The sequence below is a fragment of the Ylistrum balloti genome, unplaced genomic scaffold, assembly GCF_031769215.1.
Source record: "Ylistrum balloti isolate Yb309-2 unplaced genomic scaffold, AGI_CSIRO_Ybal_v1 Utg370598, whole genome shotgun sequence".
Taxonomy (NCBI): domain Eukaryota; kingdom Metazoa; phylum Mollusca; class Bivalvia; order Pectinida; family Pectinidae; genus Ylistrum; species Ylistrum balloti.
This window is the reverse complement of record NW_026782370.1, coordinates 976,579-1,001,638: the sequence shown is the minus strand read 5'-3', so window position 1 is coordinate 1,001,638 and position 25,060 is coordinate 976,579. Positions and strand designations below refer to the sequence as shown.

The 25,060-nt window shown below is 34.7% G+C and overlaps 1 protein-coding gene and 1 long non-coding RNA gene across 2 annotated transcripts in view; one reads left to right on the top strand and one right to left on the bottom strand.

Moving 5' to 3' along the window:
* Nucleotides 1-87: 87 nt before the first annotated feature.
* LOC132556868 (protein lifeguard 1-like) lies at nucleotides 88-25,029 on the top strand. The gene is made up of 11 exons (XM_060221309.1): nucleotides 88-167; nucleotides 5,065-5,190; nucleotides 5,609-5,687; nucleotides 6,861-6,914; nucleotides 7,687-7,777; nucleotides 8,121-8,158; nucleotides 9,556-9,601; nucleotides 9,876-9,917; nucleotides 12,779-12,868; nucleotides 13,281-13,328; nucleotides 18,032-25,029. The coding sequence occupies exons 2-11, from the start codon at nucleotides 5,115-5,117 to the stop codon at nucleotides 18,179-18,181; spliced, it is 714 nt and encodes a 237-aa protein (XP_060077292.1). The 5' UTR covers nucleotides 88-167; nucleotides 5,065-5,114; the 3' UTR covers nucleotides 18,182-25,029.
* Nucleotides 18,025-25,060, bottom strand: part of LOC132556869 (uncharacterized) — a 79,102-nt gene continuing 72,066 nt past the window's right edge. Inside the window, exon 3 of the long non-coding RNA XR_009554484.1 lies at nucleotides 18,025-18,188. This is a non-coding gene — a long non-coding RNA (uncharacterized LOC132556869). The remainder of the gene's footprint in view (nucleotides 18,189-25,060) is intronic.

Below are 25,060 nucleotides of genomic sequence, written 5' to 3'. Positions count from 1 at the left end.
GCTATTTTTAGAGGTAAATATATATCATATATAAGTACGAAAATATTGGATAAACGGATTTCCCGTAGTTTCTCTTTTGCTGACGTTCGTACTAGGTAGACGTGCAGAAACGATAGAAAGTTATATTTTCTGATCATCTTTATTGTCGCTTCTCTACAGAAAAAAACGTAAGACTTTCTTTTTATTTAACAATGTGTTTTATTTCATACAAAATTATTTGATATTTTTTAGCCAGTCAAACATTTTAGTTCGAATACATTGGCATGCTGACTGATGATTTTATTTTAGCGATTACGCCGCAAAATTATTAGCATAGCAGCATGTGACCATGCGTTTTTTGGTAAATAGCTGTACCATATGTTTTAACCACATATTTCAAATGTATGAATATGTATGAAGTGTTTATCAGGTGATGCGATAGCCAACTGCATTCCAAAACATGGCTTTATTGATTTTTTCATACTAAATATTATTCCCAAAGATCTTGTGATCGCTTATCATATGCGGGCATGACTTTTTACTCAAATACACTTAAATACACTTTGATATGCTCAAAGACATCTAAAATTAACTCAAATACCTTCATTTTGGTCCTACATAGACTTTATGAAAGCTTTTAACAAAGTCCCACATCGCCGATTATTAAAAAAATTAAAAGGATATGGAGTAAGTGATCAGGTCACCAGTTGGATAAAAGACTTCCTTAATAACAGATGTCAAAGAGAATAAGTGAATGGAGAATCGTCTATGTCTTACCCGGTAGTAAGTGGTATGCCACAGGGAAGCATGTTGGGGCCAATTTTGTTTGTAGTCTATATTAATGATTTACCCGAAATTACAAAATCTATATCTCCACTTTTAGCAAGGAAATTCTGCAAAGTGAACTAAACAAACTTGAACAATGGTCATCAAAATGACTACTCAAGTTTCACCCGAACAAGTGTAAGGTACTTTTAATTAACTCGACAGAAAAAGGGAAGTATTACATGACAGGAACAATCAGTGAACAAACAGAACTGGAGAACATAACATCTGAAAAAGACATTGGAGTAACAGTGGATGAAAATCTAAACTTTAGAACTCATATCCCGTTAGGTGTAAACAAAGCTAATAGTATTCTTGGATTAATCAGAAGAACGTTTATATATTTTGATGAAAAGATGTTTAAACTATTGTTTAAGGCACTTGTAAGACCCCATCTAGATTACGCCTCAAGTGTATGGAGTCCATATAGGATGATGGATATCGAGTTGATAGAAAACGTCCAGAGGAGGGCCACAAAACTGATACCTGGTTTTAAAGAACTGTCATATCCTAAATGCCTGCAGAGACTAAAATTGCCAACTTTGGAACACCAACAGGAAAGAGGAGATCTAATCAATGTATTCAAGATAGTGAGGAATATTTATGATAAACACGTTACAACCGATATATTTCAACTGGACACTGAAAGTAAAACAAGGGGAAACTCATTGAAAATATATGAAAACCAGTTTAACTTGGATATAAGGAAAAACTTTTTCAGCTTTCGCATAGTAGATGCATGGAACAATCTGCCGCAGCAGGTTATAGATGCAGGAGATATAGAGAATTTCGAAATACTACTAGATAACCACTGGGAAAATACTAAAGAATAACTTTATATATATGGACATGTTAATTGTACACCAGAAGTATATCAAATTGTAAAATATTGTAATATCATCTGATATGGACATAGAGGCTTACATCCTGTGTCCATTATTTATCTTATTAAAAATCATATTAAATGCAACCATTGGATTGTTATTATAGTGTTAGACTACCAATAGACTACCTATATGTGAAGATGATTTTTTGTAATTAAGGGACCTAAGGGGATTAACTCCTAAATGTTCCATATTGGTTAGACTACAATGAGCATCCATCATATCATCACTTGAACTACTATATTAGGTAATTGATACTTTAAATGAAAGCAAGAGTGACATGTAATTTTATGAACCACCTGTATCACATAGTCATTATGATGAAATTGAAAAATAGATAAAATCATGTCTTTTTTAACCTGTTTGTGAGGACATACCTTATTACCTGTTGTTCCATGTTGTTAATGCTGTGATCAGCTGTAGGGGTTTTGATGTTTCCAAATACGCCTGTCCAGCTCATTCCACAGGTGCTCAATTGGAGACATGTTGGGGCTATATAAGGGTCATTTCAGAGGCTGAATGTTGTTTGCCGTGGTAATATCACGACAGACTCTACGCGGTCAAGCATCATCCTGCTGGAAAATTAGGTTATGACATCTGAGAAGTGGAAAGACATATGGTTGGAGGATCTGGTCTCTGTATCAAATGGCATTGAGGTTTAGATCCAGGACCATTAAGGGGGATTTGACTCCATGGGTGATGCCTCCCCAAACCATTACAGAAGCCCCATCAAATCTATCACATTCATCCATGCATGCATCGGCAAAACGTTTACCGCGTCTGCAATATGCCCTTTTTCTTCCGTATGTGCAATACATACAGAATCTGGAATTGTCGATGAACATCATACGCCTCCACCGATGCATCCCAAACCAATTCAGGTCATGTCTGCGCTTCCAGTCAAGATGCACTTGCCACCTCCATGGTGTCAAAGGTGGCCCGACTTAAGGTCAGCGCACAATGATTCTCTTGGCATGCAAGTGATTTCTGGCAGTAAGAGCTCTAATGGGTCTCTACAGCATTAATTGTGCATTTCTGTTTTTTGTTGAGTATATGTACTGGTTCTCACACACAGGTAAAAATGTATGTATTGGTACTCACAAACAGGTAAAAATGTATGTATTGGTACTCACAAACAGGTATACACATGTATATACTGGTACTCACAAACAGGTATACACATGTATGTACTGGTACTCATACACAGGTATACACATGTCTGTATTAGTACTCATACATAGGTATACACATATATGTATTAGTACTCCTACACAGGTATACGCATGTATGTATTAGTACTTACAAACAGGTATACACATATATGTACTGGTTCTCATACACAGGTATACACTTGTATGTATTAGTACTTACAAACAGGTATACACATGTATGTACTGGTACTCATAAACAAGTATACACATGTATGTACTGGTACTCATACACAGGTATACACATGTATGTACTGGTTCTCATACACAGGTATACACATGTATGTACTGGTACTCATACACAGGTATACACATGTATGTACTGGTACTCAAACAGGTATACACATGTATGTACTGGTACTCATACACAGGTATACACATGTATGTACTGGTTCTCATACACAGGTATACACATGTATGTACTGGTTCTCATACACAGGTATATACATATATGTACTGGTACTCATACACAGGTATACACATGTATGTACTGGTACTCATACACAGGTATACACATGTATGTACTGGTTCTCATACACAGGTATACACATGTATGTACTGGTTCTCATACACAGGTATACACATGTATGTACTGGTTCTCATACACAGGTATACACATGTATGTATTAGTACTTACAAACAGGTATACACATATATGTACTGGTACTCATAAACAGGTATACACATGTATGTACTGGTACTCATACACAGGTATACACATGTATGTACTGGTTCTCATACACAGGTATACACTTGTATGTATTAGTACTTACAAACAGGTATACACATGTATGTACTGGTACTCATAAACAAGTATACACATGTATGTACTGGTACTCATACACAGGTATACACATGTATGTACTGGTTCTCATACACAGGTATACACATGTATGTACTGGTACTCATACACAGGTATACACATGTATGTACTGGTACTTACAAACAGGTATACACATGTATGTACTGGTACTCATACACAGGTATACACATGTATGTACTGGTTCTCATACACAGGTATACACTTGTATGTATTAGTACTTACAAACAGGTATACACATGTATGTACTGGTACTCATACACAGGTATACACATGTATGTACTGGTACTCATACACAGGTATACACATGTATGTACTGGTACTCATACACAGGTATACACATGTATGTACTGGTACTCATACACAGGTATACACATTGATGTACTGGTACTCATACACAGGTATACACATGTATGTACTGGTACTCATACACAGGTATACACATTTATGTACTGGTTCTCATACACAGGTATACACATTTATGTACTGGTACTCATACACAGGTATACACATGTATGTACTGGTTCTCATACACAGGTATACACATGTATGTACTGGTACTCATACACAGGTATACACATGTATGTACTGGTACTCATACACAGGTATACACATGTATGTACTGGTACTCATACACAGGTATACACATGTATGTACTGGTTCTCATACACAGGTATACACATGTATGTACTGGTACTCATACACAGGTATACACATGTATGTATCGGTACTCATACACAGGTATACACATGTATGTACGCGTACTCATACACAGGTATACACATGTATGTACTGGTACTCATACACAGGTATACACATGTATGTACTGGTTCTCATACACAGGTATACACATGTATGTACTGGTACTCATACACAGGTATACACATGTATGTACTGGTACTCATACACAGGTATACACATGTATGTACTGGTACTCATACACAGGTATACACATGTATGTACTGGTACACATACACAGGTATACACATGTATGTACTGGTACCCATACACAGGTATACACATGTATGTACTGGTACTCATACACAGGTATACACATGTATGTACTGGTTCTCATACACAGGTATACACATGTATGTACTGGTACCCATACACAGGTATACACATGTATGTACTGGTACTCATACACAGGTATACACATGTATGTACTGGTACCCATACACAGGTATACACATGTATGTACTGGTACTCATACACAGGTATACACATGTATGTACTGGTACCCATACACAGGTATACACATGTATGTACTGGTACCCATACACAGGTATACATATGTTCTATGATATTCAGATTGAAACATTGATTGCATATATCTTTCATCTTACAGATCGAGATAAATAATTAAAGGCACCCCAGTGTGAACTGAAATCTATCAAAATGAATGATGATGATTCAACTCAAGGCTTCAACATGGGAGACAACTTTGCCTTCAGTGAAAAGACCATTCGAATGGGTATGGTTGCTATAGACACTTCACTCTTTTGATGTCTTAACTATATAAATATTTACAACCTCATAGAAAGTGCATCATACATGTATGTTTGTTGTTCCCATGAATTTCCTAGTGTAGCCATGTTCTATTATTATCTTAAAGATTTCTTATTTATCTTTGTTCAAATGAATTGAATAATTGTGATTTTCCATATTATTTAAATTGCTATAAATAGATGGCTTTGTTAGTAACTTCAAGTCTTAGTTTAGATTTAATGGTTTTGAAATTAATTTCTGTTAAACACTGTAATCCATAACACATTAAATATTTCAGGGAAATTTTTTAAACCATAACACATTTGCTGGCTGTAAGTTGTTTTGAGCTGGCACTAAACAAGGCCTGAATGACTTCTCACTGAACATAAACAATATATTTCCAGGTTTTATCAGAAAGGTGTATGGGATCCTGCTCTGTCAAATCTTAGTCACCATCCTGTTTATTTGTCTCTTCCTGTATGCGTAAGTGTAAATAAGTCCTTCTCAGCTATGGGTATTATTTAACATACTTTGTAGAAACTAAAAATTCTAGAGGTTCTTTGTTTCTTTTTTTCATTTTGTTTACATTTTCTTGATGTTAGTCTCTCATTTCTCTCTAGTTTTGATACCTTTTAGTTGTATTTGTTTTGTCTTTATTAGGGCCTCGCATCAAGATGTAGGTGCCCTATAGTAATCAGCTTGTCCATCTGTCTGTCCCATTTTTGGTTTCTGTATAGTATCTCAAATTCTGTTATGCAATGGCATTCATACTTTATGTCAAGCCTCCTTGAAGGGAGTGCTTGCTTCGGGAATGTAGCTTTTCATCTCCCAAGGTTTAAGGTCAAGGTCACTGATGCTATAATTAGAAAATATGTTTCAATGTAAAAACTAGAGATTGCTTTAGCCAATCTAACCAAACCTCATACAATACTTCCTTACTGAAATGTTGCTTGGGATAGCTTTACAGTTTTGAAGGTCAAAGGTCAGAGTCACTGTTATTACATTGCCTTGGATAGCTTTACAGTTTTGAAGGCCAAAGGTCAGGGTCACTGTTGCTATAAATAGAGAAATTTTATTTAATTATGGGGCTAGTGCACCTCCCTGTCTAGATTTTTACATTTCTTTTTAATCACTTTGAATTCTCCTCATTTGCCTCTTAGGCTTCAAAATTTAGGCCCTTAACATAGCTTATGAGTCCTAGAGGGATGAAACAGCTGTATGATGCAGTTTAATTCATGGCTTGACTCTACCGTTTCTAGCTCTGAATTTGTAACGAAAGCTGCTTATTTACTTGTGTGTCTTTTGTGCAATTTTACAATGATTTCTCACATTAATTCTGCCTTATGGTTGATGTGTTCTTTATCTTATCTGACACTTGCTTAGGCTTCAACAAAACTGCTGCAGGTTTACAGAAGTCACAAATCATTAAAAAACAAGGCGGCTGGGAAGGTGGGGGTCTCTTCATAAACTAAAGCATGACTATTTAGAGATTCCTTCTTTCCATCTTGAATTTGAATTCACATATCAATTGGAAACTCATGTAAGATCCTGCATATTGTTTACTTTGCCTCAATATTTCATTCCCAGGTAACCAAATTACAATTGTATATGCTGTGATTTAATGAGATGTCACATTGTCATGATTTGTTTCTGCAGACCAGCTGTGCAGAACTTTGCAGCCGTGAACCCATGGCTGTGGTATGTTGCAATGTAAGTATAAATCTTATTTAAATGATCTAATATGGTAGCTTCAGCAAGTTTGAAGCACATTCCACTTATCCCTCCCTTTCCATGATCTTGCTAAATTGTTAAATTGAGGTCCTTTTCCAAATCAATTTTGATGTCTTGAGGACCTCTCAACAGATGGTGACATATATGGGAGTGGGTGACTCCTTTCTTACAGACATTTTCTGGCTTCTTTCTATTTCTGATTCTTAAAAAAACGTGTCTTCTTATATAGAAAATATGTATCTGGAAAGTACGGTCACAGATGCTAATTTTCTTCTACTTGGTTTTATAAAACAGGAAATGTACTTGTTTTATATTGGCACAGAAATTGGTCATCAGTATAAAGTTTTAGATTCACACCTAGTTGCAAACAATCTCCAAATGTTTTGTTTTCCTGTCTGCTTCATAACACTGCCTTAACCAAAACCAAAGATCTCCAAAATTTGGTGTGTTTCAATTGGATTCATACATATACATGTATTTCAGATTGGGAAAAAAAAATTGAATTATTTGTTATTAAAGTTACGATGCAGAAGAAGGAAAGAAGTATAATTCAATTAATTAATTAGACCACCGAAAATGGACATCTGACATTTGTATCACAGAGAGTAGAGGGAAGGTTTTTATTTAGATACATCAGGGAATACTGAAAATTTCTCATTTTGTTTAATAGAGAGACTTTAATCTATTTGGAACATTAAGAAAATTTGTTCCTAAGACATTGATGTACTTAACTACTACCTTTGATTCACAGAGTTCTAACATTCATCATGATCATTGCATTGGCTTGCTGTCCGGATGTCCGACGTCAGTCTCCTCTCAACATGATTTTACTCGCCATATTTGTAAGTCCTCAAATTCTGCTTTTGTTTGTGATTGTAAACCATATAGATGAATATCAATATTTATCCCTGGTAATGAAAAATATTTCACAGAAAATTCAGATATTCCATACCTATCGTATTTCAATGTTCAAGTGAACTCGTTTTCAGATTAGTGTTGTTTTTTTATTGTTGAAACCGTATTAAGCTAAAATAATTGAATATTGTTGTATTACCTGATTTATTGTATTGCAGTTTTATCATAATAAAAATCCTGTCATTAAAATGTGGATCAGTCACTGCAGGATAATTAGTAGCATAATTATCACTGAATTATGGTGGTGTTTCTAATGGTTTCATTTTACAGACGGTATGTGAAGGATTTTTGTTGGGAGGCGTGGCAGGGTAAGTGGTGCTTTGTTACATGTAAGACATTTTTAAGTAAAAGTTTAAACTTGTTTAAAGTTATGTTTTGATAATAAAGTCTGTAAGGACTTGATATACTGTATAGGTTGTTTTTGTTGCAATCTCATTTATGGTTCAAATCTTTCACAGATTTACAGTAAAGCTTGAAGTAGAAAAGACTTTTCACAAAATCGTAAAACAGACCATGGTCTTTTTTCTATTGATTGAATTTTTGTATTTACTATTTTCACTTTTTTTTTATCCCCCAAAATAGTGCAAGATAAAACTCACCAGTATAACAGCCTTCACTGTATATATTGTAAAATTTGCTTTGCTAAAAGAGGTAACTTGATGAAATGTTGAATGTGACATTTTTATCATAGAAAATTGGTCACTCTAATTTAGCACTTCTGACTTCACATCAAGAAATATTGCTATTATGTATTGTTTTTATCTTTACTCAATCTGTTGTCAGAAAATGTGAGAAATATAACACTGGAGTTATAGCTCTTCTGGAAAAAACCAATTGTAACAGTCTAGTACATGAAAAAGCTGTTTGGTTTGTTTCCATAATTTTGTCTGTTGTGCTGATAATAGTCTTTTTGCATGCTAAGATGTGAGGGTACCAAGTTTAGTAATATAAATGACCTTGACTTCCTTTCAAGGTCTCAGGGGTCAAAAATGTTAAAACATTTAAAAGATTTTGACTCAATAACCAAAAGGCCCGGGATGCCGATATTAGGTCTGTAGCATGCTAGGATGTAGGACTACCATGTTTGTTAAGCTGATTGACCTAGATCTGCTTTCAATGTCACTGGGGTCAAATATGTTAAAATCATGAAACAACTTCTCAGTAACCAAAAAACCCAGGTGCTGATATTGCGCTTGTAGCATGCTAGAGTGGTTGTTAATATGAATGGCCTTGATCCAATTTCAAGGTCACAGGGGCAAAGTGTGTTGAAATATTCAAACAACTTCTTTTCAATCACCAAAAGGTCCATGGTGCTGATATTGGGCCTGTAGCATGCTGGGATGGAGGGCTACCAAGTTTGTTCACTTTGACCTACTCTCAAGGTCACAGGGTGTAATGTGTTGAAATGCAGAAGCAACTTCTTCTCAGTAACCAAAAGGTCAAAGGTCTTGATATTGGGCCTGTAGCATGCTTTTTCAACAAGCAATATGTCCAGAGTAATGGCATTTGTGTAGTGCATGTTTAAAGAATCGTAGTTGAACCTTGCAGAAAATGTCTTTATGAACCAACCAGCATCTTCTATGTAAGATGTAGAGTAGTTGAGCAATTTATTTTAGGCCTCTTTGGCCTTTGTAAAGGTCTTTATAGTCTGATGACCTTCAATGCCCGTGGGCCTCTTGTTGATTATTGTTGTTTATATTTATAGGACATACAATGAAAATGCAGTTCTGATGGCTGTAGGTGTGACAGCAGTAAGTACCTTACATTATAAAAATGGGGAAGGATGGGGTTGGTGGGTGGGTTGGGATGAGGAGTGTGTAGAGGTTGCTATACCTGGTAAAGTATGGTACGGTAATTTGTAAGGTTGTAGGAAAGTGAAACACATCTCAACAGAAAACAATGTCTAAGAAATATTTTAGTTGTTACAGAAAAATATTCTTCTGTATGATCAATATCATTACAGCTTCAGTAAGTTAATTATTGTACTGTACATTTCCAGTAAACTGAATGTCTGTTAATTTGTAGATTGTGACCTTTGCCCTGACTGTCTTTGCTTTTCAAACTAAGGTGAGTAGAGGATTCTCTTTACATTCTCGATACTATTTATACAATGTTATAATTGTTACTAGTGTTTGTGGCCTATTGATGTCACTATCTACAATGTGGACGTGACAGGTATGTAATATTTATACAATGTTATAATTGTTACTAGTGTTTGTGGCCTATTGATATCACTATCTACAATGTGGACGTGACAGGTATGAAATATTTATACCATAGTTCAGTTTTCTATGGTATGCATTTGGAAGAATTATACTAAAAAAATACTTTGTTTCTGTACACTAATGCACATAAGTTTACCATGATGGAAAAATAAAGTATAAAATTGGTGAATTATATCTGCATGACTGCCTTCGGCCATCATAGTAAATATCCTCGTACCTTATACTCAGCACTATTGTGTAGAGCAGTATCTGTATGGATGGTCACTCAGCATGCTCTGTGTCAATTTTACCTTATTGTAACCTTGAAATTTTTCATAGAGATCAAAACAATTGCTTTGAAGAATTTTTATTGCGTAGGAAAATTTCAACATCACTATTACCAGTACTGACTTAATTATAAGTTATATTGTGACCACATGTAAAGAAGGTAGGTGTCTTAAGTACAAGGTATATCAGGGCTCGACATCAACGACTGTCCGACTGTTCAGGACAGGTAGATCTGCTTGTCGGACAGGTAGAAGTTGGGCCTGACCTGTCCAACGAGACAGGTAAAAATATATGGTCAAAACCAAAAAAAAAATGGCATCCTGTTTAAAACTTGATTAGCCCCATCATAGCCTACAATACAATGCATACAAAGCAAAATCATTATCTGCAAGATGTTTGAATGAGGCAACCACATGCTGATTAAATGCTAAGCGCTTAGGTGATCAAGAGTACACATAACAACACCTGATACACCTACAGTGCAGTGAACCGATGAACTGTCAAAGTTAGATTCGTCAGTATGCCAAAGAGAGGCCCAAGACTTTTAGTGTTTGAGGTAAGCAAGTCAGGGGGCGATCCACTGACAAAAAACAGAATGAAGAACAAAAAAAAATATAAAAAGTACGCAAAACGGAAAAGCAGAAAGTTTGTATAAAAACTGGTGTGAAGAGTATGACTGGTTGAAATTCGATGACAAAGAAGACACAATGTTTTGTGCATCTTGTTACCACTATGTTAACAACTGCAACCAATCATTTGTAATGGAGACCAATAGCTGCAGAATAGAAAATACAAACAGCCAGAATTCTAGTTCATCTCATTAGGTGTGGTATAACAAATATCTGACCAGCAAATCAGAGGCAAAGGCCCGCTATCTGTTGATTACAGAGGTCACATTACTGAGAGTGATGCGGGAGAAAGGGATTCGAGACAACCACAACTTACAGGTCGGATGGTTCAACAAATAAAAAAATTATTAAAGAGCAAAGTGACCATTGGTTGTTTGTTTCAACACAGCATATTTTGTTGCATACAAAGAACTCCCTTTCACATTATATCCATCACTGTTAGAGCTACAACAGAAAAATGGTGTCAAATTCCCCAAAGGTATCGGACATATCAAGCTTGTAGAAGGAGGGTAAAGCAGCCATCGTATTATAATTCAAAAGTTATTTACTTTTTTTATGGAAGATAATTAAATTAGCCTGTAATATACAAAATTAGATTAGCCTGTAATATACAACAGCACCTTAAATGTTGTAATAAAAGTAGATTATCACTCTCTATTTTTGTATATATTTTATCAAGTGGGATAAATATTTCATGCAAAAAATCAAATTAAAACTGAAAATGGAAATCTTTGTATTATGTCAATATTAAAAAATCCATGGAATGTGATAGTATATCAGAAAACTGTTAAAAAATTGTGTTTAAACAAAAGTCATCAATCAGATATGATACAGGTAAACCTACATGTACTGGCATTTAATTTTGAGATATAAGTCACATTAACAGAATATTTTTTAAAGATTGATTGACTGCCTAATGCAATCAAATAATGATACAAAAATAATATACATACATATGTACAATTATGAATTAAACTTAGATTTAATTTCACTTAAAAGACACAAATTCAATTTATGGTAATTGAATTCACTTTTTAGGTTTTAATAAATTCATACATCCTTCCAACTTGCTCATGAAGTCCTTCAGAATCCTAGAGTGTTGTCTGTTTGTGAGCATTTCCACAATGGCTAGGATAAACTCAGATTGGAGATCAACTCTGATCGTAGACATGCTCAGTAATCTGATGGATATCTCCATTTCTGGCGTTCCTGTATTGGACTATGGCCCTTACAAAGCACTGAAGCTGTAGTGACATGCGGGTCAGACAGAGGAGGCCCCAGTTGGTTGTTTATTTCCAACTCCCCTTGTTTCATTAGTTAAATGGAAGTACAATTAAAACATTAAAATTAGTTTTAGTGTTTTTATTTTGAATTTATTTTGTTAAAAATGTTGGACAGGTACATAAATCATTCGGACAGGTAAATTTTTAGTGACCCTACAGGTGACAGGTAACCATAAAAGTTAATGTTGAGCCCTGTTATATCTCGTCCATTTCTAGATAGATTTCATCACAATCACTTGTCCATTTCTAGATAGATTTCACCACTATCATCTTGTCCTTTTGTGGAAAGATTTTACCACAAGCACTTGTCCATTTCTAGATAGATTTCACCACAATCACTTGTCCATTTCTAGATAGATTTCACCACAATCACTTGTCCATTTCTAGATAGATTTCACCACAATCACTTGTCCATTTCTAGATAGATTTCACCACAATCACTTGTCCATTTCTAGATAGATTTCACCACTATCATCTTGTCCATTTCTAGATAGATTTCACCACAATCACTTGTCCATTTCTAGATTGATTTCACAATGATGGGAGGACTGCTGTTTGTCTTTCTGATCGTCCTCATTTGTTTTGGATTTCTCTGTGCCATAATCCAAAATGAGGTAAGTACAATGTTGGGAAAAAGAAAACCATCAAAATTGCTTGTTCTTTATTCAAAATACTGAATTATTTATTTGTTGTAATTAGGAAAATAATTACTTTTGTGAATTCAACTTAATTTTGACATTGAAATTTTTCAGATAGTAAACATTGATATTTGGTAAAATTTGTCAAAGAAGTTATATTTTTAAAATCTAATCTAAGATACTATTATTTCATTCTTTATATTCATTTTATACATAAAGATATCAATATCTGTTTTCTATCTTTCACCACAGAAGTACAAAAGAGTTTGCAGTCTAAATATATCCTATATGCTGACAACAGTTAATGAATGAGAAAGTTTGACTGCAAAAAAAAAAAAGTTTTAAATTTGTTTGAAAATGCTACATGGTTATGATTATGTGTTTTCAGTATGCCAGACTAGCTTATTCCTGCCTTGGTGCTCTCCTGTTCAGTGCTGTAAGTATGGTGTAGATATATAGTTTGGATTGTTTCATTCAGTTTTGGTAATTTTCAGCAGCTCGTCTACGACAAAAATATGAAATTAAGCAGGCAGAAGTTTTTTTCAGTGAATTTTAGCCCCAAATATCTTGAATTGGAAACACTAATGTTTGTCTATACTGAAGCATTCAAATTAGACAAAGTAGAATGTAAATTCCTTCTGAATAGGAACATATTTCTTGGAATGTTTCACTTGTATCACTGTGGTAAAATCTGGCGTGAACACTTAAAATATCTTTAATAGACTAAAGGTTTGGTTAATAGGCTGTATGTTCTGTCCTTAGCTCTGACATACCACACTGTTTAACAGTATGCAATGTTTTGTGATAATCTATATCTGGTCTGTTGTCAGTATACAATGTTTTGTGATAATCTATATCCAGTCTGACATCAGTATACAATGTTTTTGTGGTTTGTGATAATTTATATCCAGTCTGTTGTCAGTATACAATGTTTTGTGATAATCTATATCCAGTCTGTTGTCAGTATACAATGTTTTGTGATAATCTATATCCAGTCTGTTGTCAGTATACAATGTTTTGTGATAATCTATATCCAGTCTGTTGTCAGTATACAATGTTTTGTGATAATCTATATCCAGTCTGTTGTCAGTATACAATGTTTTGTGATAATCTATATCCAGTCTGTTGTCAGTATACAATGTTTTGTGATAATCTATATCCAGTCTGTTGTCAGTATACAATGTTTTGTGATAATCTATATCCAGTCTGTTGTCAGTATACAATGTTTTGTGATAATCTATATCTGGTCTGTTGTCAGTATACAATGTTTTGTGATAATCTATATCCAGTCTGACATCAGTATACAATGTTTTTGTGGTTTGTGATAATCTATATCCAGTCTGTTGTCAGTATACAATGTTTTGTGATAATCTATATCCAGTCTGTTGTCCGTATACAATGTTTTTGTGTTTTGTGATAATCTATATCCAGTCACCCTGGGTCATTACTCCAGGGTTATTCTGGGTCATCACTCCAGGATCTTTCTGGGTCATCATTCTAGGATTATTCTGGGTCCTGGTTCTAGGGTCATCCTGGGTTATCAATCCAGGGTCATTCTCGGTCAGTACTTCTGGGTCCTTCTGGGTCATCACTCCATAGTCATTCAGGGTCATCCTGGGTCCTTGCTCCAGGGTCATACCGGGTCATCACTCCAGGGTCATTCTCGGTCATTACTCCTGGGTCATTGACAGTCCTCACTCCAGGGTCATCTTGGTCCTAGCCATCCTCTACCAGGTCACAACACTAACACAATACACCAGGTAAATATCTCACACTCCATACACAACACTCACAACACACACCAGGTAATTACTCACACTCCATACACAACACTAACACAACACCAGGTAAATATCCACACTCCATACACAACACTGGTACACAACACAACAGGTAAATATCTCACACTCCATACACAACACTAACACAACAAGGTAAATATCTCACACTCCACACAACACTAACACAACACCAGGTAAATATCTCACACTCCATACACAACACTAACACAACACCAGGTAAATATCCATACACAATACACAACACACAACTCCAGGTAAATATCTCACACTCCATACACAACACTAACACAACACCAGGTAAATATCTCACACTCCATACACAACACTAACACAACACCAGGTAAATATCTCACACTCCATACACAACACTAACACAACACCAGGTAAATATCTCACACTCCATACACAACACTAACACAACACCAGGTAAATATCCAGGTCCATACACAACACTAACAACACCAGGTAAATATCTCAAATATCTCACACTCCATACACAACACTAACACAACACCAGGTAAATATCTCACACTCCATACACAACACTAACACAACACCAGGTAAATATATCACACTCCATACACAACACTAACACAACTCCAGGTAAATATCCCACACTCCATACACAACACTAACACAACCCAAGGTAAACACCTCACTATCCATACACAACATTAACACAACTCCAGGTAAATATCTCACACTCCATACACAACACTAACACAACTCCAGGTAAATATCTCACACTCCATACACAACACTAACACAACACCAGGTAAATATCTCACACTCCATACACAACACTAACACAACACCAGGTAAATATCTCACACTCCATACACAACACTAACACAACTCCAGGTAAATATCCCACACTCCATACACAACACTAACACAACTCCAGGTAAATACCTCACACACAATACACAACACTAACACAACTCCAAAATATCTCACACTCCATACACAACACTAACACAACTCCAGGTAAATATCTCACTCACACTCCATACCTCACACAACACTAACACAACACCAGGTAAATATCTCACACTCCATACACAACACTAACACAACTCCAGGTAAATATCCCACACTCCATACACAACACTAACACAACTACAGGTAAATACCTCACACTCCATACACAACACTAACACAACTCCAGGTAAATACCTCACACTCCATACACAACACTAACACAACTCCAGGTAAATATCTCACACTCCATACACAACACTAACACAACTCCAGGTAAATACCTCACACTCCATACACAACACTAACACAACACCAGGTAAATATCTCACACTCCATACACAACACTAACACAACTCCAGGTAAATATCTCACACTCCATACACAACACTAACACAACTAAATATCTCAGGTAAATATACTCCATACACAACACTAACACAACTCCAGGTAAATACACACACACTAACACAACTCCAGGTAAAGACCTCACACTCCATACACAACACTAACACAACTCCAGGTAAATATCTCACACTCCATACACAACACTAACACAACTCCAGGTAAATACCTCACACTCCATACACAACACTAACACAACTCCAGGTAAATACCTCATACTCCATACACAACACTAACACAACTCCAGGTAGATATCTCGCACTCCATACAAAACACTAACACAACTCCAGGTAAATACCTCACACTCCATACACAACACTAACACAACACCAGGTAAATATCTCACACTCCATACACAACACTAACACAACACCAGGTAAATATCTCACACTCCATACACAACACTAACACAACTCCAGGTAAATATCTCACACTCCATACACAACACTAACACAACTCCAGGTAAATACCTCACACTCCATACACAACACTAACACAACTCCAGGTAAATACCTCACACTCCATACACAACACTAACACAACTCCAGGTAAATATCACAACACCACACACTCATACACAACACTAACACAACTCCAGGTAAATATCTCACACTCCATACACAACACTAACACAACTCCAGGTAAATATCCTCACACTCCATACACAACACTAACACAACTCACACTCCATACAGGTAAACTCCATACACAACACTAACACAACTCCAGGTAAATATCTCACACTCCATACACAACACTAACACAACTCCAGGTAAATACCTCATACTCCATACACAACACTAACACAACACCAGGTAGATATCTCGCACTCCATACAAAACACAAACACAACTCCAGGTAAATATCTCGCACTCCATACACAACACCAACACAACTCCAGGTAAATATCTCACACTCCATACACAACACTAACACAACTACAGGTAAATATCTCACACTCCATACACAACACTAACACAACTCCAGGTAAATCACACTCCTTACACTACTCTAACACAACTCCAGGTAAATACCTCACACTCCATACACAACACTAACACAACTCCAGGTAAATACCTCACACTCCATACACAACACTAACACAACTCCAGGTAAATACCTCACACTCCATACACAACACTAACACAACACCAGGTAAATATCTCACACACACTAACACAACACCAGGTAAATATCTCACACTCCATACACAACACTAACACAACTCCAGGTAAATACCTCACACTCCATACACAACACTAACACAACTCCAGGTAAATATCTCACACTCCATACACAACACTAACACAACTCCAGGTAAATACCTCACACTCCATACACAACACTAACACAACTCCAGGTAAATACCTCACACTCCATACACAACACTAACACAACTCCAGGTAAATACCTCACACTCCATACACAACACTAACACAACTCCAGGTAAATATCCCACACTCCATACACAACACTAACACAACTCCAGGTAAATACCTCACACTCCATACACAACACTAACACAACTCCAGGTAAATATCTCACACTCCATACACAACACTAACACAACTCCGGGTAAATATCTCGCACTCCATACACAACACTAACACAACTCCAGGTAAATATCCCACACTCCATACACAAAAATTGTATATGTTGTAATGAGATTTTGCTGATTGTTAATGACTTGATTTTAGAAATCAACAAATGAGTATATATAAAAACGTTTTAATTTTCAGAATTTATCAATATTTACGTGAAAAATTACCAGAGGAATAATTTTTTTTATCAAGGCATCACAGCATTCAAATATCCAATTTGATCATTTTAATTGAATTTGGTAGGACAATATGCAGATTGTTGTTTTGTCAGTACACTGTGTTTTTCACTGATTATAGATTTTTCACAAGGTGATAATGTATGATAACAATATGGTGTTTTTACCTGCTTTCAGTACATCGTGTTTGACACCCAGATGATGATCGGCGGTAAACACAAGTACTCGCTGTCCCCAGAAGAGTACATTTTTGCAGCCCTGAATCTTTACCTAGACATCGTCAACCTCTTCCTCTTCCTTCTCAGCATATTTGGCTCCAGAAACTAGACGACACCTGATTTAAAAATAAAGCATATTGTGGGTATACCCTACCTGATATATATAAAGGAGGATTGGCATAACTTGTACCAGAATGGTTTTTCACTATAAAAAAAATGTAAATTTTAAAGTGGATACAATTCTTTGATAAACAAAAGTCATTACCTGCCTGATTTTTTTCCATATTTGTCAGAATATATTTATCTTGTTACTCATATATTTCTAGCATGTTCGAGAAAAGGGGTAGAAAAATGATTATTCCCTGGTTTGAAGATTTGACAGAGAAATCTCTACACTCAGAGGAGATTCAATACTCTAACCCTTGGCAAAGCCTCAGGTTACACAGTTGTGAATCTTCTCCCTGGGTTGAGATTTCTCTGGCCTTCCCTCATGCTAGGTAAAGATCCTATTAATCTCCAGGTATTGAAATACAAGTGTCAAGGCATGTAATATGTACGGAAAGATATAAGTTACAGTATTAATCTATTTAAACATAAATATGTGAAGTTCGTCATGTTTTTTAGCTCACCCTGCCCATCCAGTGTTCATCTAGAGTCAAAGTTTTCATTTAAACAACTGCTTCTTAATAACCAGCAGACCAAATATGGTATTTGGCTGGTATTTTGCTTGACGAAGCCCAACAAAATTTGGGAAAGCAAGTTACCTTGACCTTTATTCAAGGTCACAGAGGTCAAATTAAAAGGATTTTTTCTGACTATCAAAAGATGAAGGAGCATGATATTTGGCTGATAGGTTGTTTGCAAACAGAAATGACCTTGACCCTTATTCAAGGTCACAAAAATCAAATTGTTTTAAACCTTAAAAAGTTTTTTCTGACTAACCAAAATGTGCAGAAGCATGGTATTTGGCTTGTAGATTACTGGGATTATGACTGACAATGTTTACAAGAAGAAATTACCTTGACCGATATTGAAGGTCACAGGAATTGAATTTTTTGAAACCTATGGAAGACTTCTTTTGCTAAACCAGAAGTCAGAGAAGCAATGAATTTGACGGAAAAATGTTTATATGTCAAAGCCCAACAAATTTCAAGAAAAATTACTAAAATTTCAAGTCATAACTGTTAAAATTGATTGGATGTGCCCACTTTGAAAGAAAATAGTGTACACTTCAATATATTTGTGATATTAACACTGATTTTATTTTTGATGAACATGGAATACCAGGTGATCAATGGGGTCTCTTGTTTTTTTTAATTTATGTTAAGTATTTTATTTGCATATTTGTAATAAAAACAATCTTGTATAAATTATACTGTTTTCTCAACTTTTTATTCATCTCTGACAATAAGACCCACCCATATCTATAACTATTCAGTAGCATCATCAGCCTTTTGGGACATATAATGGGTCCCTATTCCCTATTGCAATTATTTTATATTTAAGCCAAATTCAGAAAATTTACAGTTAACTCCATAAAATCCTTCTCAATTCATCAATTTTCTCCCCAAAATGGGGCAAAAATCTGCATCCAAACCAGTCCCCACCCCCTTCCTCACCTGACTTTGAGTTAGATATAATGTATTGTCTACTGGGTTTATTGTAGAATTTAAAAAGCTAATTTCTGTGACCAATTGTTTCCATACACTTATTTTTCTGCATTTTTTAACTAGTGGTTTTCAAAGACATGTTCTTGACACCATAGTTTCCATCTACAACTTTGCTGACCTTTAATTTTAGGAAACAAGAGTTTGCGTTCTGTATTGAATTAATTAATTTGTTTCCCATTTTAGTATGTACAGAACAGGAGAGAGAGAATATAATTAAATATATATGTTGGTACAACGTACCTTATTGATTAATTTTCAAATTCATGAATGTTTGACAATATCTGAAATCAAACCAATCAAAATCCACTTTATGTTATGTACATAATTGTACAGTGTATATAGGATATATGCTTTACTATCACCTGGTGTTGTCTACATCATTGTTATGTATAATTTACTTGTCAAAATCAGTACAGTTGTCTTTTACAGGACTAATTTGTTTATTTTTCACACTTTTGAAGTGATGAAATACTCTGTGCTGGAAAGAAAATTAATGTATTAGTGTTGAGAGTGTTTGATAGGTATCAACCATTATTAACTATGACTTGTGGCTGAGATATTTTCATTTTGTACTAGATATAACAAACTTACGTTGTATCTTGTTTCCAACATTTTGTTTAATCAAGGTTATGTAGTAGAATATGACATTTTTAGCCAATTGCAACATTGTGTTGAAATTTATGTGATTTTGACTTTTCTCTGTTAATTTGTTCTGTTTGTATAACCTTTAATTTGTTTATTTTATTTCTATGACCTTGACTCATTCTGTGACCTTGATGTTGATTTTGTTTCTATGACCTTGACTCTTTATTGTGACCTAGATGTTGATCTCGTTTTTATGACCTTGACTCTTTATTGTGACCTCGATGTTGGTTTTGTTTCTATGACCTTGACTCTTTATGCGACCTTGATATTGATTTTGTTTCGTTTGACCTTTTGTTACTTCTATTTGAAATGAGTTTCTGGTGGCTAAAGTTTGATTTTCTGTGACTAGAGTTGTTTTTGTTATCCTGATTCTGTTTTGAATTCATCCAGCCACCAACAGACTGGAGCATATTCTACCCAATTACTAAAGACAAAACATGTCCATAGTTATGTAACTTTGTTGTCTGTTTTATTTAAATCACTAATTCATAGCTCTACAACAAAAAAACGCTGCCAGTCCAGCCTCTTTGATTGAAGATACACATATATTTACAACCAATAATAGGCATATTTTAAAATATCTTTTGAAATTGAGGTTTACTGGATCAAAATAGTCCCATTTTCAATACAGTAGTAAACCTCTGTGGAAATTCTTTGGAGTTGGATTAGAAATATTTTACTGAAGCCATATTATAAATAAGACTCCTACATAATTTTTTAAAATCTGTCATTGTGACTGTTTCTATGTAGTTTGTTGGAATCTGTTAAACCATGTTCATTTTTCAATATGGTATATTATACCTTTGAAGAATCATGCTTTTCTTTTTTATATAAAGAAGTGTAGTGTTGTATTTGTGTTATAAGTGATTTATTTATTAACTAAATAGATATTTGTTTTACATGATGTTTCTATCACAAAGCTGCAAACATTAGGTCATTTATTGGTCTACAAACGTTAGGTCATTTATTGGTCTATAAACGGTAGGTCATTTATTGGTCTATAAACATTAGGTCATTTATTGGTCTATAAACATTAGGTCATTTATTGGTCTATAAACGGTAGGTCATTTATTGGTCTACAAACGTTAGGTCATTTATTGGTCTATAAACATTAGGTCATTTATTGGTCTATAAACGGTAGGTCATTTATTGGTCTATAAACATTAGATCATTTATTGGACTATAAACATTAGGTCATTTATTGGACTATAAATGGTAGGTCATTTATTGGTCTATAAACATTAGGTCATTTATTGGTCTATAAACGTTAGGTCATTTATTGGTCTATAAACGTTAGGTCATTTATTGGTCTATAAACGTTAGATCATTTATTGGACTATAAACATTAGGTCATTTATTGGACTATAAACATTAGATCATTTATTGGACTATAAATGGTAGGTCATTTATTGGTCTATAAACATTAGGTCATTTTTTGGTCTATAAACGTTAGGTCATTTATTGGTCTATAAACGTTAGGTCATTTATTGGTCTATAAACATTAGGTCATTTATTGGTCTTTAAACATTAGGTCATTTAATGGTCGACAAGCATTAGATCATTTATTGGTCTACAAACGTTAGGTCATTTATTGGACTATAAACATTAGGTCATTTATTGGACTATAAACATTAGATCATTTATTGGACTATAAATGGTAGGTCATTTATTGGTCTATAAACATTAGGTCATTTAATGGTCGACAAGCATTAGATCATTTATTGGTCTACAAACGTTAGGTCATTTATTGGTCTACAAACGTTAGGTCATTTATTGGTCTACAAACATTAGGTCATTTATTGGTCTACAAACGTTAGGTCATTTATTGGTCTATAAATTACACTTATGCATTATTAGTTTGATCAATTTTACACTTTTAACCTTCATAACAGTTTGGTATGCATATTTATGCAGAGTCTTGTAATTTTCCTTTTAAAGGGTTTTAAATATGATTCAGTTTGAAACTTGAAAAGGACATGTATATATTTAAGTACTTGGTAGCTATCATAGTGAGTTGATCAGGTAGTACACTGCAATGTTTACTTATAAAAATGGATGGTTGTAATATCTTGTTTTGTTGTAATTGGCTCAGTGTACAGCTGAAACAAGCATATCACTATTTTTTGTTAAAATAACAAATGAAAAACTTTTATTTCCAAAGCATATCTTTTTCTGTGCATTATTTATAATTTATTACACTACACAATGTTTGTACATGTGGCAGTGGCATGCTAGGACTGATTCTATAATACAATAATCATAATGTAAAATATATTTCTAATTATTCAACATTTTAAGTCAGTCATTTCCTACATTCACAGTCTTGGATTTACTGACATTGCACTGTAACAGAACCTTTTCATTCCAATCACAGTTGCTTGAATTTGTGTGTACATCAGAATCTCGTTTATATCTGAATACTACTCCTTCATCGAATTCTTTTGGACAGAATTTATAGTGTTTATAATGTGCAGTGATATATTACAATTTGTCAGTGTTCAGAGTTTTACAGCCGTTTTTCTAGAATAGTGTCAGTCACAACAGATAAGCTTGTATTTGTGACAAGAGGTAAAATCATTATAAATTCAATTGTGCAAAATATAAACAACAAACCGTATTAACCTTGGTGATTTAAATTCAATGATTTTAATTGTTTTGCATATTTTTCGAAAATATTGGATATTCAAAAACATCAATAACATACAAAGCAAGTCTCCTTATAGGAAAAAAAATAACAAAAACAATTTTGAAATTGGAAATGAAGTTTGCACTATTGATCAGAAAATAAAAATTTAAAAGATAATGGTGTATCTTGGTTAGTCTAGGTTGATCACTGTTACAGTACCATCCATGCTTCGCACATGAATGAAATTTGGAGACCTTATAATACAGTGCTAAAATGATATTTATTCTTCCTGCAAATAAACTAGGACTTGATGTCAACAACGAATATAAAATGGTCAAAGACAACAGGTGTCAAAGTTTTCAGCCTTTCTTAGACAGGCAAGAAGTAGAATTCAAGTTAAATCAAATTATTTCCTGTAAAAGGCATTTGATTTGTTCCAAAGTAACCAACCTTCATATCAGTATTGATTCATTAGGAGCCAAATCACTTTCATCTTCAATTAATAGTGACATTTGATAGATAACTTATCTGACTTGAATAATGTGATAGTGAAACATGTTTTTGTCATGTTTAGGTCATCTGACCTGTCATGTGTAGCCATCATGTTTCTTCCATCATTGTGTGCCATCTACCATGTGCAAACTTTCCATTCAAATGACTTCTCTCAATAACCAAAAGACAATGAGGTTTGTTCTCATCAAAATATTCAAATGACTTCTTCTTAATAACCCAAATGCATAGGGTGCTGACATTTGGCCTCTAGCATAATGGAATGAAGGGCTACCAAAGTTATTAAAATTAATGACCTTGACCCACTTTTAAAGTCATAGGGTCAATGTGTTTAAACTTTCAGTGACATCTTTTCAATAACCAAAAGGCCAGGGGCATTGATGTTGTGCTTGTAGCATACTTCTATGAGTTTGTTTATATAGTTGACCTAGACCCACTAGGTCACAGGGTAAATGTGGCAAAATCTCAAGTTCTTAATAACCTAAAAGGCCCAAGGTGCTGATATTAGTTCTGTAGCATGCTGGAATAAAAGGCTACAACCTTTGTTCATATGATTGACCTTGACCTACTTTCATGGTCACAAGTGTCAAGTATGTCATCATCTTCGTCAGCTTCTAACATTTTGGACTTTCTGAACATACTTCAATGAAATTTTATAGAAACCTTCCATAGCCAAAGGTGCACTTTAATTGTGAATTATTCAGTCCCCACTCCCAGGAGGCCTGGGCCAAACTGGTAAAACTGATTGAAACTTCAAAAATCTTCTTCTCCATACCCAGGTATGGTAGAATCAAATAACCTTTATGGATTTAATTATCAGGCCTTCTAATACTTCACCAGAATTTCATTTAATGACCCCAGGGTCTCGTATTTCCCCCTCGAGAAGGGGTAATACTTACTATAGTTTATATAGGAAAATTACATTTTTGAACATAATTTGTTAATTTTCTGTAAGAAACTAAGTTAGAATTATTAGCATGACTGATGATATGCACATATTGACTGGCTGATCCTGCGGGGCTGGTGGATGGGGTTGAAAGGAGTCAAATGGATCTTTTCAATACCTAGATACCCAGACTCTATTAAATATTGTTCATGGATGGAAGAGTTTATACAGAAAAATGACATTTTTGGGTGTAACTTCTTTTAATTCAAACTTGGTTAGAAGCCTTAGCATGGGACAGCAGTTGATGTTATGCACATTTTATAAATTTTTTAACAAGATTATTTCTATGACATGCTGCAAGAAGAAAACTAACTCAGGTGACGTTAAAGCCCTATGGGCCTCTTTTTGCAGAAGATGTATTAATACAATGTTTAAGTTAAATAACTTTTGATGTAGCAGAAGCGGTGTCAGATGATTAATGATCACTATTTTTTACAGTAAGTAGAAAGTCTATGTGTCACTTGTATTGATGTCCATAGGTTAGGTTACACTAAACTCATTCCATGTTGTATAGAACAGTGTATTTATTGTTGTAAACATTGAATAAAATGTCAAAAACATCTCGTGTTTAATTGTACTTTATATCACATA

Bases quoted from the DNA above. Each gene is read 5' to 3' on its own strand.
- LOC132556868 (XM_060221309.1), top strand. From the start codon at position 5,115: ATGAATGATGATGATTCAACTCAAGGCTTCAACATGGGAGACAACTTT. The intron at 9,602-9,875 runs GTAAGTACCTTA...GTTAATTTGTAG, and splicing joins TGGCTGTAGGTGTGACAGCA to ATTGTGACCTTTGCCCTGAC. The intron at 12,869-13,280 runs GTAAGTACAATG...ATGTGTTTTCAG, and splicing joins GTGCCATAATCCAAAATGAG to TATGCCAGACTAGCTTATTC.